We start from the raw sequence: 24,922 nt of genomic DNA, 5'->3' as shown, positions 1-24,922 counted from the left end.
AGCAACCCGCAAATTCATCCATTCATCCAACCCTGCTACTGAAATACCAATTACGTCTCGGAAAGGGACTGACTTAACGGCTCCTTTATCTAAGTGTTTGGAATGCGCTCCTAAATAACGATATTGAGAGCCTTTAGAAGGGTCGGTCCCTCACAATTAAGTGGGAATTCCAGCGATCTCGCTTAGGTATTCTGATACCACCTATCTTAACTGCAGAACATGATTAAGTAAACTTTAGGATGTGACAGCATAAGCAATTTCTCTGGTAGTCTCTCAGGTGTGATTTATGGCTATACATGAAAGCTGAATATTTTTCATGCTGGGGCATGCTAGTGAGTCCTCATGCCCAAATCTGTGCGATAGATAGTAACTGCGTTAACTGGCAACTGCAGTCTCTGTGGCGACGAATAACCCACATACTGATGATCAGAATTAGCTTATGCGTCCATCGGCCTTTCGTTGAGCTACTCCGTCGGGTTTGATATCTAACCATCGATGATGTCTTTTTCCCACCCTTGATCAATTGCAGAGCGTCTTGGATTGTCGTTCTCCTGATATAGGTTCGTGACATCTCTTCAGCCAAGATGTCCACCGGTAACAGCCTTGCTATAACTAATGCTACGTCATCCGATATAGTCCAAAAACCGCAAATCACTCTTCATCATCATCATCAACGGCGCAGCAACCGGTATCCGAGGTCCCTAAAAGCTGTCCGGCGTCCTGACCTACGCCATCGCTCCATCTCAGGCAAGGTCTACCTCGTCTTCTTTTTCTACCATAGATATTGCCCTTCTAGACTTTCCGAGCTGGATCATCATCATCCATACGGATTAAGTGATCTGCCCACCGTAACCTATTCAGCCGGACTTTATCCACAACCGGACGGTCATGGTATCGCTCATAGATTTCGTCATTGTGTAGGCCACGGAATCGTCCGTCCTCATGTAGGGGGCCAAAAATTCTTCCGAGGATTCTTCTCTCGAACGTCGCCAAGAGTTCGCAATTTTTCTTGCTAAGAACCCAAGTTTCCGAGGAATACATGAGGACTGGCAAGATCATAGTCTTGTACAGTAAGAGCTTTGACCCTATGGTGAGACGTTTCGAGCGGAACAGTCTTTGTAAGCTTAAATAGGCTCTGTTGGCTGCCAACAACTGTGCGCGGGTTTCCTCATCGTAGCTGTTATCGGTTGTGATTTTCGACCCTAGATAGAAGAAATTATCAATGGTCGCAAAGTTATAGTCTCCTATCCTTATTCTTCCTGTTTGACCAGTACGGTTTGATGTTGTTGGCTGGTTCGTTTTCGGTGCTGACGTTGCCGCCATATATTTTGTCTTGCTTTCATTGATGTGCAGCCCAAGATCTCGCGCCGCCTGCTCGATCTGGATGAAGGCAGTTTGTACGTCTCGGGTGGTTCTTTCCATGATGTCGATATCGTCAGCATAGGCCAGTAGTTGGGTGAACTTAAAGAGGATCGTACCTCTTGCTTGTTATCAATATGGGTTTTGTGATCTGCGAGCACTAGTCCGGCAGTTTTCAGCCAACTCTTGATCTTCCAGATCGCTTCCTTAATCCTTAATCCTTCCTCAATCTTGTGAATGTGCTTTGCAACTACAATCACAGCATTATGGTCGACGAAACCGACTATTTTTACCCCTTCTGGTAAATGCAGGCAGAAGACTCCATCATACATGATGTTCCACAAGAGTGAACCCAGTACCCACAGCTGAAGGACCCCAGCTGAGACACGGTAGTAATTTATGCTTTTGTCGCTCTCGTACTTTACCTCCCTGTCTGTTAAGTAGTTAGCCACTATGTTTCTCTGGTAGCGTGTTCATTCGGATGTGGGACGTTTTGATGGTTTACTGAGTTGAAAGCATTATTTATGTTCAACATGACCACTACGCAGTACCCTTTTGACCCCCATCGTCACCCCTCAACTTCTATGGCAGTGGAAGCGGTGTCTACCACCACCTTTATTACAATGACAGTGGAGCGATCTTTCCTGAATCTAAACTGCATATCGGAAAGAGCCCTTCTATTTTCAACTGTCCCGCGCAATCTGTTGGCAATTATTCCTCATCGTATCTACATATAAGGCATATTGGGCGATATGACGACGGATAACTAAGTTGTTTCTTTCCTTTTGGCAAGAAAACTAAATATTTCTCCTTCGAGGTATTTTTGCATTGCTTGTATAAACGTCTGGTCTCTCGTGGGCGGACACTTTCACTGCTTTATTGGGAATACCATCGGGTCCCGGTGTTTTCTTGCCCTTTATTTTTTGCATACCTTCATAAATTCATCATAGGAAATATGCGTTATGGTCTCTAAACCAGCTGCACCTAGTGCTTCGACGATTGGGTTTGATCTTTGCGAGAACAGTGTCTTGGCTATCAATCGCAGCATTGTCGGACAAGTTACTTGTTGTTATTTGTTTCTTCCCCTTCATTTTAGACATCATCACTCTATAGGCTGTGTTCCAGGGTTTTAATGTCAGTTTCGTTGCAGAAGTTTTAAAAGCTTCTGTTTTTGCGTTGTTTGATGGCTTTCTGCAAGGCATATTTCAATTGTTTGAATGTGGGAAGCAGCTCCTATAAGTCCAATCTTCTCCTCGAGCGTTGGACGCTTCTTCGGCTTGTAGGCACTTTACTTCATCGTCTTTATTTCCTCACTCCGCCGGTAGCATGGTGAGTTTTTCTGCTGGGAACTCTTCTCGGCATTGCAGCATCGCACGCAACAGACTAAATTATCTGTTTTGCCAACTTTCCAGCTAATTCTTGGTTTATACTAGCGAAGTTCATCACTAAGTCTAAGAGTCGAAGATGCTACCCTTCCATTTCGGGCCTGTCAGTTTAAGATTCTATGCCATTCAGTGCTCTTTAATTTCAAACACTACTGCCTGATGATCATTGTGGTTGAATTTTTCGCTAGCCCACTATCTCATCTTAGGCAGAAACGAAAAGCGGGCGAAAGTAATGTCAATGATCGAACTCATGCCAGATTTACGATATGTGTTATCCTCATCATTATTGGCAATTCCTAATTTCAAAGACGCAAACGTATCCAGTACCCTTTGACCTAAGACGTTAGTATGCTTGCTACCCTCTACAGCCCATGTGTTGAAGCCGATAATTAGTGGACTCCTAGTATTTGCGTCCGTCGCCACATTGTCAACCATTGTTTGGAATTCTTCTATTGCCCAACTAGGTTCTGCATAGCAACTGAAAAGTTGATGCCGTTTATTTTAGCCCGGACGAAACCCTCTACTCGGTCTTAGATTTCTAGGAACGTTTGCTCCTTACTGCTTATCGAGACCTGTGAGAATACTTCCGTGTGAGTGTATTTGACATGGGGGAGCAGTCCGCCCAGTCCAGTCGGGGGTAGAATTCGTCTTTTATGACATTATCTTTGTTCTCCGCTGGTGATGGCAATTGATATACCAAACATTGAGAAACTTCTCGAAGCGTATTAAGCAGATTCGTTCTGTAATCGGTTTAAAATCAGTTACCAGCTGCTTAAATGTGTTGTTTATGACAAATGCGACTCAGAATTCTCTGTCTCCTCGCTCTTTGCCGCCCGTAAATATTGTGTAAGATTAGCAATCATTTATTTGACTTTCAAGCCATTTCGTTAATTGGAATAAAGGCTACGGGATATTTCCGAAAAAGGAAACGCTTATTCCAAGACCCAAACAAGTCGGAATACCGGAAGCTCGCGCTTCGGGTATAAAGGTTTTGTGTTATGTAAGAGACGCACATTTCTCTGTCCGTATATAGCTACAAATCCAACATAATCCTTCATATTTTTCCAAACTACGAGACATACGTACATATTAGAGCCATAGATATCATGCTCACCCTAAACAAACAAACTGCCTATTACCTGCTGTACACATATATGCACATATCTAAATTTATCGTACCCATATTTCCGATTTACGTCTTATATCTATCTGAATTAGGCACTAGCCGCAAAGTTCATTAGCACGCATATATTATATACCTACATATACACATGTCTGGTTGACAAATAACTAAAAAACTAAAACAAAATAATTGTCTGCGACCCAATTCATAAAAATTCATTTCGTTGTGGTATTGACGAATTGATATGTGATGATGACGTCATGCGGGTTGTAGAGTGCACGAAATTCACAAAAAATTGTAAAGTTTCACCCCCAATAACTTTGTTAATAATAGTTGGATTTTCTTCAAACTTGACCAAACTGTGCATTATATTCTTCGTTACACTCATGCCAAATTTTGTATTTCTGAGATGAACATAAGGGGGGGTACCGGGTAAATTTCTAAAATGTGGAAATATACTATTATTAACTTTATTTGTGCAGATATCGGAACCGGATATATTTTGAGGCCTAGATTTCGTAGAGATGCACTACTGTGATTTTTTCCAGATTTTTCGGTTGGATAGGTTCTGAGAACGAGACCTGTTACACTTTTTGTGGGTCATATTTTCAACCCTGACTCCCCTATGTTTCATCTAATATCAAATATTGAACCAGATTCGAAAAGTACTAATTGAGACCTTTCATTTGATACCCTACTTGGCTACATTCTGTGAAAAAAAAATTTGCACCCTCCATTCACATGTACGGAGACCCCCCCTTAAACTTAACGCAAGATGGCGCCACTTACTGCATGTAAAGGGATCACCAGATCACATACTCTCACCAATTTTCGTGACAATCGGTCTAGCCGTTTCCGAATAAATCGGGTGTGACAGACAGACAGACAGACAGACAGACAGACAGACAGACAGACAGACGGACAGACGGACAGACAGACACCGTCACCATTCTAATAAGGTTTTGTTTCACACAAAACCTTAAAAAGTAATACATTTTATGTTGCCGCAGTCGTTGCCGATTGGACACGTTGATACTTTCCAAGAAACCGTTGTCATCGCTTTGTTCAACTCTCTTCCGGGAGGGCTGATCTGGATATTTTTCCGCTTTAAGGCGCGGAAAGCTCGCTGTCACCTCCTGCGTATGCGTTTGCGACATTGCGGTAAATTTTAGATTTGCGATGTTCGTTGGTACGAGGTACGTTCATCCAGGTTGCATTAATGTATGAAGCAATTTCATAACGCAGTTCTCCATTGGCTGATAGCATTGACCCGAGGTGTTTAAATCGTTTAGTTCTGGGCAGGTCACTGCGACTGACAGTGATTGTGCCTGGTTAAGGATTGGTCGTCAAAATTCAGTTTTGTTCAGATTCAATCTGAGACCGTATTGCATGAGCCGATCATTTAATTTTTTGACAAGTTGCTTAAGATTATTTTTGCTATTAGAAGCTAGGAAAACATCATCTGCATCAGGCAGTGTTTAGGGCGCTGGACGTTGAATATCCCGTGTGACAGTGTTCGTAACAAGAACAAAGAGGAGTGAGGGCATTTCCTTGATGAACACCAACAGAGACACGAAGCGGTTTTTATACATCCGCCACATATCAAACTTTACTTTTCGGATCATGGTAGAACAATTGAACCTAGCGCACGAATTCTTCTGGCACTAAGTGTTGTCATAGAGCATACCAGATGAGTTCGTGTGGCACACGATCAAACCCTTTCTCCAGATCCACAAATGCTATGTAAAGAGAGCGATGCTTCTCACGGTGTTTCTCCATGAGTAACCGGGCAACGTGTATTGCATCAGTAGTTCCACAGTTCTCTTCTCTTTGCTCTTCAGGGTTATTTCAACGATTTAGCGAATACGGTTGCCAAGAATGCGTTCCAAAATCTTCATGGTATGGGGAAGTAATCGGATCGGAAGGTAATTTGAACATTCTGCTGGACTACCTCTCTTTTTCCATATTCGAACTGTCGTACTTTCTTTCCAGTTAGATGGTGTTCTTCCTTCCTGAGTAACCCGATTAAAGAATTCACTGAGCCACAGTGTTGGGTCCCAGCTCTTCGCTTTGCAGAGCTCAGATGCGATGTCGTCAGGTCCTGTTGCTTTCCCCGATTTCATTTGTTTTATTGCTTCCTCGATTTTAGTTGCTTCTAATGTTGGTAATGATTGTGGAAGTGGAGGATGAGCAAATTATTCTCTGGAAATCTGCTCGAAATATTCCCGCCATCTATCTGTTGCGGCTCGACGGTTGGTAAGCAAAATACCGTTTTTGTCATTAATGCAACAGAAGCGTTCGATATCCTGTGTGCGTTCGCTTCGGCTTTTGGCAAGTCGATACGGGTCTGTCTCACCATCCCGAGTGTCCAGTGTATCGTAAAGATTTTTGCAATGGGCTCCTGGGGTGATAGTGAGCGCTTTCTTTGCTTCCCGGTTGACATTCTTATATATTTGCCAATTAGCGAGCGTTTCATCGTCGCGAAACTTGTGATAGAGGCATTTCTCTTATCAGACCTTCATTTCAACACCATCATCTCCAAGCCAAGTATCTCAAGATGTACAGCTTATCTGGCTTGGTGACCCAGAGGGTTGCAGAGGCCGCTTTGTGCATCGTGTCGTTCATTTTATTCCACGATTTTCCCCCATTCGTAATAGTTGGTAATGGCGTAAGTGAGATCATTTCTTCTCACGAAATCGTCACTATTTAATGCGGGGTGGTCCAGTGCGTTCATAACCCTTTTTCATCAGTGGCTTAATTTTTAGGACGGCAAACAACGGCCGATGTTGAGGTGCGATGGTCTCATAGCGAACTGCTTTCCAATCAGTGAGGGTGGTACCTGTTACCGTCTGCCTTTTCACCCACATGACTGCAATGGTGATACAGTCGTCAGCAGGCTCGTGACAAGTCTTTTCATCGAGAAGTTGCTAGGAGGCATCTTTCTCGGAATCAGGTCAACTTGTTTGTGGTGCGTATGCGGTGAAGAAGTGAATAGTGCGATCAGCTGATATAATGGTGAGCTCCATCAGCCAGTCATCAAATCGTCCGACTTCTGTTATGACATCACGGAAACCCTCTGAGATGGCAATGCCCACACCGTATTGAGTATTTGAGCTACCAAAATAGAGAAGTTTATAGTCGTTTTTACCGCGTTTGCGTTCAATATCGCAGCTTTTGACACCAGACCATCGGGTTTCTTGCAAAGCGCAGATATCAATGCGCCCTTTCCGAAGGGCTCCTGCGAATTCTTCAGTCTTTCTAGTTAAGGTGCCAACATTTAGACACTTATTTGTTTTGCTTTTGGTCGGACTAACTTATTTATGTCCTGACGCCGTCCATACGTCAAGAACATTTGCCCATTTCTCGACACGACCGGGGCTCGTCCTGCCGCGTCGACTGAGGTGGACGCCCTAGCATTTTCCCGAGGCTTGCTACTCGAACCGATCATTTTGCTTCTAACGACGTTGGATGTATTTTTTTGGTCGACCTGTCGCGGGGCTTGTCACCAAGAGAGATCAGGTAGGATTTAGTATAGTGGAAATACTCCAACTTTACTTTATTTATCTTTTTCCTCATTTCATTTTTGTTTTACTGAGGGCAACACAAAGTGTGTTGCCTTAAACCCTCCTCCTTTACGTGGGCTTGAGACCAGCATACTATGTAAGTAGCATGGCGTTAGGTTGAGTATGCCCTGACCCTTGACTTATCTGAAATAACAGGAAAATGAAAGCATCTGACCAAATGTACATGCATAAAGCGTTTCATTCAAAATGGTCTTCCATTAAATTGCGGCTTTCACTGCTTTCCAACGAGAATGAAAGGAAAAACAAAGTATTGCAAGTAAATATGTATTTGCAACTGCAGTCAATAATTTCATGGTACTTTTTCCCTCTCAGGTGAGTTAATTAACTTCACTTCACCCATACGTAAAGAATTTTCACTCATTGTAAATTTTAAACCCCAAAATAAAATCAAAATAAAGTCGGGGACTATGGGTCGTTAAGGGAAGCTCGTAAGTGGGCTGAATGTGAAACAATGGAAAATCCCAAAAGCGGATTAGCCGCCTTGCTCCCGACAAAGCTTTGACTGTCGACTTTTACCAATTCTCTTCCAATTGCTAATAAAATTATCCTTATCGTCGTTTGACCTTTAACCTTTGTATTTGTGGACTTTCATACACGCGTGGCATTCAGGATGACTACGCTTTGGATTCGACTCAATTTTAAAGGACATTTTTCTAAATAATCCAAACTTGAATAATAGCATTTTAATTTTTTTTATCTTATTAACTTTCGCATTTCATATCTGGCCGTCCCAGTCATCAGGTCTTATTATCTTTCGCAGGAACGTCTTCTGCTGTCAGTGCTGCCGGAACATGTTGCCGTTAAAATGAGGCAGGACTTGGGCTCCACGAATTCCGAACAATTTAAGAAGATTTACATGAGCAGGCATGAAAACGTGAGGTAAGTGCGGGGCAAATATAGTGAGCATCGTCATAAAACTTAACTTCAAATTTAATTGAGACCGTCGCAGTACGTCAACATTAACTAAGTATTTGCGGGTACCCACAAGGAAAAAGGAGCGGAAAAGTCGCAAGGAGAGTTACTGAGCGGCATCTGCTATTGTGGTGTGGTAACTTTAATTAAATTATGAACTTTTACTTAATTGAAAATGCCACGGTATTATGATGCGACCTAGTTATGAGATGGTATTTGGGAGATGCAAGATTATGCACCGTCATGAGGTAGATTCGAGACAAACTTGTTCGTAAAATAGTTAGGGATGAAGTCCAGAATCACAACATCGGATAGTTTTCTCTCTACGGTAAAAGGGATTTTTCAAAACAACTAATTGGGGAACTAACAAGCCGGGAAATGAAAGGTTTTGCCGCGGGTATGATTACTTTACAGTCCCTTCATGTAAGGTAATGGAAAAGTTGAGAGCAAAGTGAACACATTTCAGTTTGATATTCGAATAAATACAACTTTTCCATATTTGTATGTTCATAAACAAGGTTTAGTTACTGCAGGTTTTGGGGCGAGTAATTGGTATAAATTTATGAAAGCGTAATTAGGTTGGCTTTACCAGAACACTGACGAGCAATAAACCTTTGCGCTCAATATTCCAGAACAATCAAACGCGATTCTATGTAACAAACAGCTCATGTAATAAAATGTGGAACATTCTTAGCGTCGTTAAATTCAAACTCGTAAGCTTTGTAATGCTAACATAAGAATTTCGTTTAATTCCTATAAGTCGTACGGCAGGAGCAGTGTTTTGACTTAATCTCTTTATCTTCAAAGCTTCTACATACTCGTAGTTTCACGTTCGGATTGAACTTTTGCTCTGCATATAGTGACTCCTTGTTAATATTTGAAAATTTGCCATCACGCCAGGCTATATTTTGATTAAGGACACGAATGAGCGCTGTTAAGGATTTAAAAGTGTTTAGAGGGTTGAGATTATGCAATTCGTGCTCTTTGAGAAGGGGATCTCGTGCTTCGTCGCAGTTAATTTGCTTATATGTGCTCAAATCAGGAAACTGGAAGCAGGACGCTTCACGTATGAAAGGTTTTGTGTATTTCTTTTATAAAAATATTTCAGTGGACATTAGTTTCATTTGTACCTTGTACCGTAATATATGCATATAAATATTATGTGAGAATATCCACTTTCAGGTAGTACTGACATTCAAAGCCTTGAATTTGCACAGAAGCGACAACTTTCACCTATTATAAGTTTATTAATAATAGTGCAATTTCCACCAAACTTGGTAGAATCATGGTTATCTTAAGTGGGTTGTTTATTTCATCAGATATCGATATGGAGGGTATTCCGAAGCCTAGGCACCATATGGTAGCAGCTTCCCGAATTTTTTCCAACTTTTTGGGTTCGGTAGTTTCTGAGAATGGTCCGTGAATCGATCACTTCCGACTCCCCGCACTCCCCACATTTCCAACGTTTCCATTCGGAACGTACTAATCGAAATCTTTCATTTGATACTCCACATGACTATATTTGGTGAAAAAAAATGTACACCCCCTTTTGCATGTATGGGGGTACCACCCTCCCCCCAAGCAAAATTCGATGTAGAACGATGTAACTCACTGTATGCGTGAGCGTTCACAGTTCCCACCTTTCCACCAAATTGGTTGTCAATCGCTATAACCGTTTCCGAGACATACAGCCAGACAGTAAACGGATTTTTATAAGGTTTTGTTCTACACAAAACCTTAAAAATGCATGCATGGTATGAATAACTAAATTCCTAAAATGTGATCCTTTCTTATTCCGTAGCGGAATATTATAAAATATATAATTCCGAGGAGAAATACCATAGAACGAAGCTTAGTAGGATTCAAAGAACCGCGTGCGCAGGTGCTATTGGGGCTCCACAGTCTTGCCCGGCAGATGCTCTCAATGTACTCCTGCATCTCCTCACCCTAGGCCTCCACATTAAATATGTTGCAGCGTGCAGTGTCGTCAGACTACGTGAGTCCGGATGCTGGGCAGCGAAGTCCTACGGCCACAACAAAATCCTAGATGAAATACCTCGAGAAATGTGGGCATTCCCCACGGAATATGTCACACGCAAGCTGAACTTCACGAGAAACTTTGCTGTGGACCATGCAACCAGGGCAAAGTGGAAGACCGGCGGCGTGTTGCAAGACTATGATACAGTATTCTTTACGGACGAATCAAAGATGGCCTATGGAGTCGGCGCGGGGGTTTTCTCGAATACACACCGTGTATCCAAGTCGTATGGTCTCCCAGGTTTTGCCAGTGTATTCCAGGCGGAAGTACTGGCGATATTGGAAGTCTATCGATGGCTGGAACGAGATTCGAGCCCCAAGCGTAACATATCCATTCTGACCTTCGGCGTACAGTAGGTGTTCCGCTGGCGGCTGTCGGGGCCGAGTCTACTTGCACTACCTAGCAGCCGCGGGCCTGAGATGGCGAAGGCTTACAAGCTGTGCCAAGTCAAAGAGAATTTCTAGTTGCAGGGTATGAGATCTGCTTTCCTTCGTGAATACTTCGGGTTGACTCTGAAGATCCGAGCCGGCTGGACTCTGCCTCCCTGCTCCCATAACAACAGTCACGGTTTTAGGAGTGTGGCATCAAAACGGCGCACCAAAGCGCTAATTCGGCTCCTCAGAGCGGCCACTGATACCTACTTACCTACCCCCCGAGGAAATTAAAATAACACAAAAATTTCACGTACAACGTCTTGTATGAAAGATTTCTGAAGTTGTTCGGTATTACAATATATTTGTGACGTGAATAGAATTTTTCTCAATAGGAAATACTGTGCATATAAAACCAGTATCATGAGTTTGAAGAAAATGTTATGATCATTTCTATCCAGAGTTTTTTCTGATACATTCCTTGTCTGGCGGTTTCCAGAAATATATGAAACAAAACCTTGTTTAAATAGATTCAATGTCTGTCTCTCCGTTTTGCTTGTACCGCCCTCTGTTTGCTGTTTTTTTTCTGTTTTATTGAGGAGGAAGAAATCTTCCTGGATATGCCAGCGCGTGAGTTTTTTACCCACTGACACCACCCCGGCTCCCCAGTAGAACCTTCATAAGATATTATATCACGGGACCGAGTTGGTAGTAGCACCTCTTGAGACAGTCCTGTAGTACATCCTTAGGGCAGATATTCTGTGGACAACACGTAGTTTGTTAGCGTGAAATGTTATCTGCAATGTTTTTCACCAAACTGGGGCTGAATAGAGCAAGATCGAACTCACTAGCCTAGCTATAAGCAACCTGGAAGTGTACCGTGGCCCTCCCACGTTCGATATCATCCTTGCTAAGGCCACACAACTGGGTTTCCGTATGTTATCACAACTAAGTATTTGATGGCAGCTTTAGAAGCGATGATATGGTTCCAATTTGAATCCGGGCGTAATTTCTTTTACTGCGCTTGGTGTCCCGCTTAGTTTTTTTCCTCCGCAAACGTCAAAGCAGAACTCTCTAGCCCACCCTTAACAGCCCTGGTCAGATTAAGAACATTATTGTACATGATGTTCCAGAGCAGTGGTCCTAGCACGAAACCCTGGGGGACACCTGTGGAGACAACTTACTCCTGGCGTCGGTAATCGGTGTCATACCAGAGCCTCTGTTCTTGTAAATAACTGTTGACAACAGCTGCGACATAGGCGGGAATACCAATTTTCGCCAGAGATTTCCGCATTAGGTTCCAATTGGCCGAACTGAATGCATTTCTCACGTCCAGGATCATCACCACGCAATATTGTACTGCCCTTTCCGTGAATGCCTCTTCGCCCTAGCCAGTACCCATTTTGATGGCATCAATGGTTGATCTGGCTTTACGGAATCTATGCTGTCAATCTAAGAGGCCTCCCTGGCTCTCAACAACCGAGAGTAATCTATTGTAGATTACTCTCTTTAGCATTTTCCCTGCAGTGTTCAAAAGGCATATAGGTCTCTGGGAGGTTGGCTCACCTGTTTCGGTTACCAGCCCTAGGCAGTGGAACTAACTTCTGCCGCTTCCTTGCCGCAGGAAATATCTCTTCGGGCATGCACGTTTCGAGTAACTCTGCAAACATGTTCGGATTTCATGGCAAGTTTAAGGGTCGTATTTGGTACGCCATTCAGACCCGAAGCTTTATTATATCTCGCAGAGCTCGTCGATGGTGACTGGCGGTATTGCCGTCACATTCAGAGGTCGCTGGAGATTGTCAGTGCCATCTATTTGCTGGGGTGATGATTTTTAACTTGAGGGTAGAGCACATCATCAACGGCGCAACAACCGGTAACCGGTCCAGGCCTGCCTTAATAAGGAATTCCAGACATCCCGGTTTTGCGCGGAGGTCCACCAATTCGATATCCCTAAAAGCTGTCTGACGTCCTGAACTACGCCATCGCTCTATCTCACGCCGCCTGCTCGATCTGGATGAAGACAGAGCACGTGATCTGCGGAAATGAGCGGCCTCTGAATTGCGCCATCACGATTCTATAGCCGTTCCTCCACGAGTTTACGTCTGCTTCCGAACAGAATTCCTTAAAGCATTCCCTCTTGTTCCGTTGGAAGGTGCGCTTGAGGGTTTTGCGGGCTTCTTTATAGGCACACTTTTTTGGTCCTTGATCGATTCCGCCAACCGCTGTTCGAGGTCACTGACAGGCTGATCGAAGGCTGTTCAGCATTTCACAAGAGTTTTGTCTTCAATTGGGGAATGAGCGCCTCCTGAGCATGAATGCCTCACTTGCGTTGGCGTCACATGGACAGCTCCTTCCGCCGTAGAGGTCCCTGCTTTATTAGGGTGGTCTAGCCACTCCTGTATGAAGGTCTACTCATCCGAAGCCGTTGTAGACCAGCTTGACATCTTTCTCGGTTTCGGGGGTGATGGTTCTCTGCCTTGTGGCTCCACCTATAGCTCAAAGAAGATTGCCGGGTGATCGCTGTGAGTATAGTCGTCGCCCATCCGGACATACTATGGGCCAATGCAGCGCTGACAAAGGTTAGGTCTACGATTGAAGCAGGAAGGTTTTTACATAACTTTCGTTGGCCAGAATTATACCTAACAGCGCAAAAGCGTTTAATAGACTGTGCCCCTTTGCATTTGTTTCTCTGCTAACCCACTTAGTTCGAATTCGGACAGCATCAAACTGGGTGGAGCGCAACAGCTATGCACATATACCCCATTCATTTTCGCCCATATAAAGCCACTGGCTGTCTGATTCCCAGTACATTGTCTGGTTTGTCGACCGCATGTCCATATCGCCGCTCTACCAGTCGAATTTGTAACGCATACGCCACTGTGACGGTTTCTACAGGGTTGATAATGATGGTATTTTCTACCTGCGGTTGGTAGGTGGTTTGCTTGAGTAAATCCTGAGTAACCATGCAATGATTGGAATTTATTGAAATGAATCTTATTTTCTTATTGAAGTTAGCGCCTTCCTAAAGTCCGGGCATTTCTTTCGCACAATAAACATTTGGGGTCCCTATTGCACTCTTTGGCAATATGCGCTTTCTCCCCCACACTTTCTGGCTCGACCAAGTCGATCAATGCCGCTGGGCATACCTTCGCGAAATAACCAAACGTAAGACACTAGAAGCACCACTTTAAAGAAATTTGGTATCCCAAACGAAAGACAACCCTTCCGATTCGAACTTTCCCGTCGCCAATAACTTCTGCGCTGCTTCTATTGTAATCGCAATACGGCCGTTTGAGTATTGCCATAGGCTTTTCGCAAACGCCAGTGACACCGTTGGAGTAGTAGCTTTCGACTTGTTCTTGGAATTTTATTCCTCCTGCTAGGATTTGTTGTAGAGCACTCTAATAGCTCTCACTATATTTTTTTGCTCGTCCTTGATGAACTCGGACAGCTCAAGTATTTTGGTATCAAGATGTGTGAAGAAGTCCGTCGCTTTTGGCATTCATCGACTGTTCGTCCGCTTTGTCTCTAATGATGTTTGGCATTGGTGGAGATCTCAGAGTTGATGAACTTCTCTTAAATGGGTCCTTTTCTTGGTCCTGGAGTACCTCCTACTCTTGCTCCTCTTGAACACATCCAGTAGGTGATGTTACTGTTTTTGTCATCCAGCGATCTGATTTGAACTCATCTTTGTTCGATTTTGTTACTGATGTTCTCGGTGGAGTGATGCTTTGCTTGAACACCCCCCCCCCTCGCACTCGCGCCCTCTTGGCCTGTGCGGACTTGGAATCGCAGGAGGTGTTCCGCTATGGCTAACAACTGGGTACTGGGTGCTTCCATGACGGATACCCGAAGTCGCCTTGTAATCTTCGACCCAAACGTTGCTTCCTGGTCGACACGGGCGCTGAGGTATCGGTTCTCTCTATACCCGATCGAACACTTTAAGCCAGCAAAACATACGATTGGCGGCTGCGAATTCCTCTTCTATTCGCAACTATGGCTATAGGCAGGTTGTCGTGAGTCTCGGACTGCGCCGAATGTTTTCGTGACGTTTCGCTTTGGCGGACATCACACATCCCCATGTTAAGCGGAGACTTTATGTGCGACTATGAGCTGCTGGTGGACCTGCAGAACAAGACTTTGATAGACCCCGTAACCTTATTACATACGCCAGGGAAGAGTTCTACCTACCAAGATGGCGCTCTTTCGATAGTTTACGAGGACTTTGCCCATCACCGCATTTGCGCACTCTTCAGAACGTATCGGAACATTACTACGCTAAGTTAGTAGGAGTAGGAGATAGTTCTCCAAGCCGGTTAAGTACGATGTGCAGCACCCCATCAGCACTATCGGCTCTCCAATCTTCTCAAAGGTACGTCTACTTGCACTTCATAAGCTTGCTGTTGCCAAGAAAGAGTTTGAAGACTTAATGAAATAGGGTATCTCCAGACCATCCAATAACTGTTGGTCCTTCCCACTTCATTTGGTCCATAAGCCAAGCGGTGAATGGCGGCCATGTGTGGATTATAGGCATCTGGATGCTCAGACAGTTCCAGACCAATATCTCATTCCACTCATCCATAATTTTGCGCAATCGCTTACGAACTGCCGTGTTTTCATGACCTTGGATCTAACTAAGGCTTATCACCAAAATCCTGTCACTCCCAAACACATTCCGAAAACGACTGCGCACCTTTTGGGCTCTTTGAGTTCACCAGGATGATTTTCGGCTTGTGCGATGCTGCTCAGACTTTCCATAGGTTTATCCACTCTGTCTTGCGAAACTTGTACTTTTGTTTTGTCTACGTAGATGATGTTTTGGTTGCTTCCTCTTCAGAATCTTAGCACTTGAAACATTTCAACGTCTCCTTGAGGCCCTGTCCTAAACGTGGAAAAATGAGATTTCTACAGAAGTAGGTGAAATTTTTCGGCCACTTAATAACCTCTGATAAGATAAGGTTAAGATAAAGATTCCCCTACTAACCACGGTAAAGTTTCTGCGTAGGTCCTTGTGCATGTTAAATTTCTACCGTCTTTTCTTGCCCAAGGGAGCTTAACGCCTACTGGTTTGGGCCCAAAACTAAAGACTCCCGCCAAGTTATATGGTCTGCTGAGGCCGTCCATGCGTTTGAGACAATCAAACAAAAGCTTGTTTATGCAACACTACTGGCATTTCCTCTGCGAGATGCACCCCTAGCTGTTTTCGCCGATACCTCAGATACAGCGGTAGGCGCCGCTCATCACTAACGGGTGAATCAGCTTCTTTTCAAAACAGCTCAACCCGGCTTAACGCAACTACAGCGCCTACGATCGTGAACTACCCGCCGTGTACCTCGCTATAAACCTTTTTAAGGGACTCTTCCAATTCTTTCCTTAAAATAGCGTAGATACTATTTGGCACCTTTGCGACTGAGATGTATTTCTCTTCTAGCATCAAACATTATGATATCAGAAGTGCCTTTGTTGATCCTTGCCTTCTGAACAAGGACCTTAGTTGGCTGTTTCTCCGCAGCAGACCATGTTGAGCTTAACTTCACATCCTGTTATCCCAAATCTTCTCATTTATTGGTTCTTAATCCGGTGGTCCAGTTTTTGTGCGGTATGTAATCCCGCTTGCTTTGTTTTTTTTTTTTTTTTTTCGTTTTTAATTTATTGGCTCCCTTCATTTCCACTAGTGTCAGGGTTAGGAGGTCTGCCATGCTCTAGCTCTCTGCAGCGCTGTAAGTTCAAGTTTTCCCATCGATGTGGCCAAGTATATGTGAGTCACCTCTGACGACAAACTATTCAATGGCCACGGTTAACATAACATCCAGCGTTGGGGAAGTGTCTTTAGCTTCAACAGTTTAGATCCGTAGTGTGTTTTTGATAGTAGAGTCACTTCGTAGAGGGTGTTGCTATCAACACGCACTGACGTTCTCGGTAGACGAAAAGCTTGACTCCTAGAAAGCCACATATTAATCCTTTGGAGAGTAATAGATTAGCACCGAGAGAGCTATATTCCGCATGAGTTTATTCTGCAGTCCTCTGCTTAAGTGGAGCAGTTCTAGCAGCAATTTATTTATCTATTTAATTGATCTCAGCATCTTCCTTCTATTTCTTGTGACTTCGGTTGGTTATAGAAATAATATCTGCTTTTTAAAAAATAACACACTTTCTATGTTAAAAGTTGTACCCATTTACTTAAAGGCGAAAGGATATAAAAAAGCAGGTTCTCATTAGTTAGAAGAATAGAGGTGTTAGCATGATGTTACTATGTTGCGAACAGCCTTCTCTCTGAAATTACATAGTTTAATAATCATAAAGCCCTAAGTACTTCAAACAACCAATTTTCAATCTGTAGCTGTTTCCTGAACCTTTTCCCATAATTAGAAGTTTTAGATATGCACATGTGTGAATATGCTTCATAAGGAAAAGTATTTGAGGGTTAACCGGAGACCTCTACGTAAGGCATCAATTACGCTGAGATGTCTTTAATACAGATTGCGGTGGGGAGGCAAATTGCTAACCCACATTAGTGGTTACTTTTCATTTTGTCGAGGTTGAATAGGTGGAGGCTAAATTAAATTTTGCGTTTCTCGAAACTGCGAAGCCTACTTCGTCTAAAGCATAAAAATGTATCAATTTTTCTGATCTAAAAGCCATAACGGAATATAGGTACATGTACTTGTATATATTATGATTGAAACAGAATCATTCTCTCACTCTCTTCTCTAAGGGACATTTCCAAGAAAAATACGTAATATACTTAGTTGGAGCCTAGCATCCTTTCGGATTTATCCATTTTTCTTAGATTGGATTCGTTCCCAAAATTGAGTTCAATTTGTGTTTTAGTTATCCTCCACTACGAAAAATTACATTATCCCGGGGCATATTCGTTGCGCTCCAACGAAATGAAAGCTTCCCTTTTTGCCTGGAATAAACTTCTTATAGCCAGTGGTTCCTCTCTGAATCCTTTGCTCGACAAACCGATTGGAATTCAATATTCCAAGTAGTATTTTATTCTGTTTTGTTTTTCCTTCTGGCGGTTTTATGCACAATATTACCCTCAAAATGAATGGCACGTTCAGAACGCCGGGTCATGATAAAGAGCCACTCCGGCTTGACGTTGTAGAGCTCAAAGCTGGAATAAAAATGTACATAATGTAATAATAAGATGAAAGGGACGTATATAAGAAGGGGCAAATGTATTCAAATATGGTTAAGAGAGTAACTTTGCATGGAAGGTGGGAAACATGAAGGTAGGTATGATTAAGTATCCGAATTGTGTCTTCTTCAAAATTTGTATAGTGGCACCTTTCTTAAAAGCGTAGGACTAATGAATTTGTTCTTGGCTGTAGGCTGTCAATTTCTCTGAAGAAAGAAGAAAAATATTGTTATCATTTTTTGAAAGTTAACTAAAAGTGCGATAAAAAGGAAATATTGGTGATGGTTTCAAAATGCCACATATACATATGTATGTCTCATGGAGTGTAGGCCATTCACATATGGCAGTCACTTTGCTATACCCCCTAATGTTTGAACTTGACGTATTTTTGACATTTTTGGCTGCGCGATGGTTGAGGGGGTAGAGCATCAGTCTCTCAATCCCGCTGTTCGGGGTTCGAATCCCAGTCTTCATGGGTAGATGTGTTCACCTTGTGTTTATCTCGCTGCTGCGAGCTTTTCACTTGCATTGTGTTGAGTGTGTTGATAATGAAACTTAAGTATAGTCTGCAGTGTAGATGTCTCATATTCCATAAAGGACTGAACAGGAAGAGCTTAATGTATCACGCTCCCAGCACAAGGACGGGCACAAACATCCATTACGAACCAGGGTAATCAGGTTAAAATGTGGGGCATTCCGTATCAACCACCTACACGTCTTCGCTGACGGTTCCTGTCAATGTCTTTATATGTAGCAACTAAACTGTCAAGGATAGCGCATTAACCATACCTACGTGCTATTGCCGATGGTACCTGAAAATTTGCTTCAGTTTGCGAAGAAGCTTTTACTCCTCTTTCATTGTTCTGCTTTATCACCTCGTTTTCCGACCACCTTACTCGGCCGGCTCCTTGACTTACCAAGCTACGGCAATGTCATTCTTTCTCAATGTTTGAAAAGTGGCAGCAGATAACCGGATTTTATTAAACACGCCCATATGTATCTAGTGGGTACACCGAAGTAGTTTTTGGTTGGACATCGTCTTGAGCTTAAACACGACGACATTTCTATACAGAAACAAGTTAATCTATAGTTGCTTGAGAAAATATTTGTGGGGAATAATCGCCAGTTAATAGTGATATCAAAATAACTGCATTTCTGAATTTTGGACAAAAACGCGAAGGCAATCTGAAAAGAGTAATTATGCCGTGTAAAAGTGGAGCCAGAGTGGAATTCTGTTTTTTTGAATATCAATCTTTCGAAGTGTTCCTTCAACCATTCCAACGGCGCAACAAGCGGTATCCGGTCTAGGCCTGCCTTAATAAGGCACTCCAGACATCCCGGTTTTGCGTTGAGGTCCACCAATTCGATATCCCTAAAAGCTGTCTGGCGTCCTGACCTACGCCATCGCGTCATATCAGGCAGGGTCTGCCCCGTCTTCTTTTCTTACCATAGATATTGCCCTTATAGACTTTCCGGGCTGGATCATCCTTATCTATACGGATTAAGTGACCCACTCACAGTAACCTATTGAGCCGGATTTTATCCACAACCTGACGGTCATGGTATCGCTCATAGATTTCGTCGTTATGTAAGTTACGGAATCGTCCATCCTCATGTAGGGGGCCAACAAATCTTCCGAGGATTCTTCTTTCGAACGCGGCCAAGAATTCGCAATTCTTCTTGCTAAGAACCCCAGTATCCGAGGAATGCATGAGGACTGGCAAGATCATTGTCTTGTACAGTAAGACCTTTAACGCTATGGTGAGGCCTTTGGAGCGGAACAGTCTTTGTAAGCTGAAATAGGCTCTGTTGGCTGACAACAACCGTGCGCGGATTTCAACATCATAATTGTTATCGGTTGTGATTTTCGACCCTAAGTAGGAGAAATTATCGACGGTCTCAAAGTTGTAGTCTCCTATCTTTATTCTTCCCGTTTGATTAGTGCAGTTTGATCTTGTTGAAGTTGAAAGAAGAACTAGCTTTTTTCCCTTATCCTGTAAATATTTTTATTTTCGTTTCGGAGACCACGTGCCTCCTTCCTCAGTGCTAGTACCTAATTTGTTGTTGGCTGGCCGGTTCTTGGTGCTGACGTTGCCACCTATATACTTTTTCATGCCTTCATTGATGTGCAGCCTAAGATTTCGCGCCGCCTGCTCGATCTGGATGAAGGCAGTTTGTACGTTTCGGGTGGTTCTTCCCATGATGTCGATATCGTCTGAATAGGCCAGTAGTTTGATGGAATTAAAGAAGGTCGTACCTCTTGCATTTACTTTCTCGACGGTCAGGTTAAAGAGGACGCATGGTAGGGCATCCTCTTGTCGTAGACCGTCGTTGATGTCGAATGGTGTTGTGTGGAGTGATCCTGCTGCTTTTATCTGGCCTCGCACATTTGTCAAGGTCACCCTAGTCAGTCTGCGGTTGTTCCCTGTACTTTTCTAGTTCACAGACCTGTTGGTTCTCCCAGGCTTCCTTTTTCCGTCTGTGAAGTCGATTTTCCACTCGCCGGAGTTCGCGATAAGTCTCTGCGCGTGCCCGCGTTCTTTGAGAGTGGAACATTACTCGGTATGCGGCATTCTTCCGTACCGTAGCTAGCTTACATTCATCGTCAAACCAGCCATTCCGACTCTTTCTGAGGTTGAAAGTGTTCTCGTCTGGAGAGGCCCACGTATGTTTGTGGACCGCTTTCCGCGCAAACCAGGTACTTCCAACAACCGTTTCGTGTGACACTGCTAATTGAATAATCCGCAGTCCGTTATCATTTGTATTTTGATGTAAGCTATGGGAGCCAACGTATCGCCTGAATACGGGCTCCTTCCTTACTTCGCTGTTAAAATCCCCATGTATGATTTTGATATCATACTTGGGACAGGCTTCGAGGGTTCGTCCCACTGCCTCGTAGAAGGTATCCTTCTCCGACTTTGCAGTCTCCTCTCTAGGGGCGTGACCGTTAATGAGGCTTATATTTCTAAATTTGCCTCGCAAGCGCAGAGTGGAGTTATGAACAACATGACCTATTTACACCTTTAATGGTGTCCTATTTCCCACCAACATTCTCGACGGTCCTCTTGCCAGCTGGACTTTCAAAGATCTTGTTATACGTAAAAGGAGGTAAGCAACCAATTATATAGTCACTTCTATCAAAATCGACGTAAGCTACGCTCTTTTGCTGTACACTTCCCGAAGGCAAATCCTAAATCTACTGTTAATAGCAATGTGGCCGACTTTATTAGCTATTATCATAGCATTTGTTCAGCTCGTAACCGAGAAGTTCGTCCTTATCTGAATTTTGAAATTTGCTGAAGATTACGTCATGCACTTCTGTCCTATTTAGTCATATCTTACGGGAAGTGAAGGTGGTTTGACAGAAGTCACTCAGCGGAGTATTTTCTGCCCGGAATTATAGTAACTACTATCGGTAGTTCGGATAGCTGAGTGGTTAGAGCACAAGGCTATCGTACGGAAGATTGCCGTTCAAATCTCGCTGATGTCAGTGGGATTTGTATCGTGATTTGACGTCGGATACCAGTCGACTCAGCTGTAAATGAGACCTGAGTTAAATTGGGGTAATAATCTCGGGCGGCGCAATGCTGACCACAGTGTAATGTAGTGTACCGTTACGGTCTTGAATGAAATGCTCTAACACACTTGAAGGCCCTGATCCAATATGGATTATTGCGCCAACGATTATTATTATTACTATCAGAAGAAAGCCAGATCTATTTCCGCTAGACACCTGGAGATCGGTATTTGTTCCATCCATCCGACCCCTTACAAGAGGCTCTGAACTGACTTAGTTATTATGATTTCAAAGGTGATTGATTGATCACAGTACACTTAAATACAACATGCTAAACGCCTGCTTCTTAAGATTTCGAAGAATCGATCATAACTTTGCTTGAAACACAAATTAGTGACACATTCGGTCTCAGGGCATATAAGTTTGTATTAAGCTTGAAAACTTAAAGAAATTTCTGGGGTAGAACCTGCAAATTCTGAAACTTTATTGCTAGTGAAACTTCAACAACGCCTCGGATAGGGTTTGACCTCACGGCAACGACTTCTGGCTATCGAAAACGGACCACGATTGGTTTCTGGAATGTGCAAACGTTCCTCGATGATGGTAGTAAGGGTCCTCAAAATGCTCCCTTCTCCAACTTGGTTGCTAATTCTTACGATATAAACTCGGCATTCTGAACTTAAGCGAAGTAAGATGGTGGGACTCTGGAAAGTACTCCTTCTTCTCTTGCGGCAATGCGCATTTGTGCTCTGGAAAGCTAGCGCTAGCAAGCACAGTCTACGTGACCGCAACGATAATGGTGGGAGGTTTGTCAATTTTTGCAACACAGGTCGTCGGCCACGTCCCGAATGGGCGTCATAAGATCTGGTTGACTGCGGCGGAGGCGGATCAATGCGCGAAAGGGGTTGAAGGCTCTACTAACTCCTGCGAGGGATGGTGGATGTGACACGCTCGAACTCAAAATCCAGAGAAGAGCGGCGTAGTGTACGCCGTGCCAAGAGAGAATTTTAGAAGTCGGAGATGGCACAGATTGCAGTGATTTCAGGTATGTATTCGCATCACGAAAGAGCTTGCATGTGGTTGCAACTCTTTTGGTGTCCTTTTGACGGTCGATTTCTCATTCGCGATGATGAACAACTGAAGAGGTAGAAAGAACACTCCCCACGGTTCTTAACTGTATCACATCCGGTGAAGTTCCGAACATGTGGATACGGGCTATTCCTCCAAGAGAAATCATCTCGCTAATCAATGCAATCAAATGGGGTAAAGCCGCTGGACTTAACGGTTTCCTCGCAGAGTTATTTATCGCTACACCCTCTTGTTACTGCTGATCTACTGCTTCCACTTGTACGGAAATCTTGAGAATCCGAGACCTTTCCCAGAAAGTCAAAAAAGGCGATGATCGTTACGATCCCAGAGAAGGGGACCCCTTGTGAGTATAATAATTGGAGGGATATCTGCGTGGTCTTTCCGTCGCAAAGATAATTTCCAAAATAATCCTAAAACGCATCAAAGAACATCTCGAAAGTTTGATCGACAGGGAGTAGGTTGGTTTCGGGTCCAGATTCTCCTAAATCCACCAATCAACACCTTACTGATCATTTTGGAAGAGTGCGCTGAGTTTAGATCTTCGCTTCATCTGATCTCCATCGGCCTTCGACACGAGAACAGGGAGTGTATTTGGAGTGCTTTACTTAGGAGGGGCATTCCGGAGAAACTAGTAGCTATTATCGGAGCGTTATCTGATGGTGCAAAATGTCACGTACTGATGGGTGAGTGGCGCCAGTCATAAGGCATGGGGGTGCTAAAGGGCAGTGCGGGTAACCGCACACGATGGGCCATAGGTGTGATTGACATGCTATACCCCACTAAGAGTTGAATTGCAAATATATATATTAAAACGAGCTTTGGCCTTGAAAATCACCCACTACTATTTTTGACTGCCTTTTATCGGAAGGTATCTTACTTTAATTGCCTATATCGCGTAGCTAGTAAGGAAGTTAATTGTGCAATCTGATGGTGGATCCTCATCAGTCGGCTATCAAATTGCTCGGCTTCTTTAATCACGTTAAGAAAGCTCTCAAAAATGATAATGCAGACATTATATTGGATTTGTGGATTACCAAAGTGGAGGAATTAATAGCCGCTTTTCATGTGTTTACTTTTTGAGCCACAAATCTTGGGACCACACAATCGAGTTTCTTGTGAAGTGCAGATATGAATACGCCTGAGCAGAGCTAATCCCCCCCCCCGTCTCCACACCAAGGATTACTATTATTATTATTTGATTGGTGTATGCGCCAGATTGGCGCTAGGTAACGGAAGACGAATTGACCAGAAGGAGAAAGTGGCAGTGGATAGGTCATATGTCAAGAAAGTGCGACAACTCGATTGCGCATTATTTCATGCAATGCACTATTCCAGAACGACCGACGTATAGGTCACCCAGGAGACGCGTGGCACAGAACAGTAGAAGAGAGGTTTTGCCCTGCTAGAAAAGCTTGTGAGAGCTGAAGCAGATTTCTGTAAACCGGGAACGATGGCGCATCATTGTTGTTAACGTGCTGTGCCCTATTTAGGAGTAAACGGTAACCACATTTGATTTTTCAGCATTTTGTTTTTATTTTGCCAATGATTGCGTTATACTTTACCCCTTATTTTAGCTTTGGACTAAATGTATGGTACATTACACGGCGGAGTTCGATAAATACTCACTTCTGCTAATGTAACATAGCAAAAGTTTGTTTATCAAGTGCCATATTACATAAATGTTTTTGAATTAACAAAAATTGCATTGAAACAGTTATAGTGAAATTTAGAGGAATTTATTTTTCTTAGTGTCAGAATTATTCCTCTCCCTGCCTCCCTCGAAGATTGCTTGCCAATATAAACGAATATACATATCCATAGAACTAGTACTGGAGATGCCGAGAAAGAGTGGGGACCTTCCTTAAGAAGAGTTGACACAACTGATGGATTCGTCTTGGATTTTCTTCCCGGGATCATAGCATCGGGGAAAGCGATATTTTTCCGCCTTTGTCTGACATTCTATTGTGTCGGGATATTGGTGAATATTTGGATTTTAATATCCATTGTGGCTCAAGTTTCAAATGCAAATTGGGTAGCAAAAATCATGCAACCATCGGTCTACCCACCGTTGGAGTTGACCTTAGATGCTGGCAGAACGAGTGCAATTACTTTTCAGATTGATGTATTGTTCTTGGATGACTATAATTGCTCTTAGTGTTCATTTACATCATCGCGACTCTCTTGTTCATTATATAGACTGTGTGCAGGTTTTGCACAAAATGAATTCGGTAGAAGATAACAAAGAATTTAAGGATACTCCTCTCCATCTTTATTTGGCTCTTCAGTGTCATGTATGGTTCTGAGTGTTGTCTGACTTAAAAGAGCAATGAACGGTGCTTGCAATAATGGAGACGAAGATATTGTATTGTACCAGTGGCCACGATCACATCCAAAATC

At 43.3% G+C, this 24,922-nt stretch overlaps 1 protein-coding gene across 1 annotated transcript in view; it reads left to right on the top strand.

The window, feature by feature from the left end:
- The window catches only part of LOC119652956 (adenylate cyclase type 3), a 327,645-nt gene that overhangs the window by 125,979 nt on the left and 176,744 nt on the right, over window positions 1-24,922 (top strand). Inside the window, exon 6 of the mRNA XM_038057352.1 lies at window positions 8,212-8,330. Within this exon, the coding sequence (XP_037913280.1) occupies window positions 8,212-8,330 (119 nt within the window). The remainder of the gene's footprint in view (window positions 1-8,211; window positions 8,331-24,922) is intronic.

The sequence above is a fragment of the Hermetia illucens genome, chromosome 3 (genome assembly GCF_905115235.1).
Source record: "Hermetia illucens chromosome 3, iHerIll2.2.curated.20191125, whole genome shotgun sequence".
NCBI classification, from domain to species: domain Eukaryota; kingdom Metazoa; phylum Arthropoda; class Insecta; order Diptera; family Stratiomyidae; genus Hermetia; species Hermetia illucens.
The sequence above is the reverse complement of the archived record's forward strand: the minus strand, read 5'-3'. Positions and strand labels throughout refer to the sequence as shown.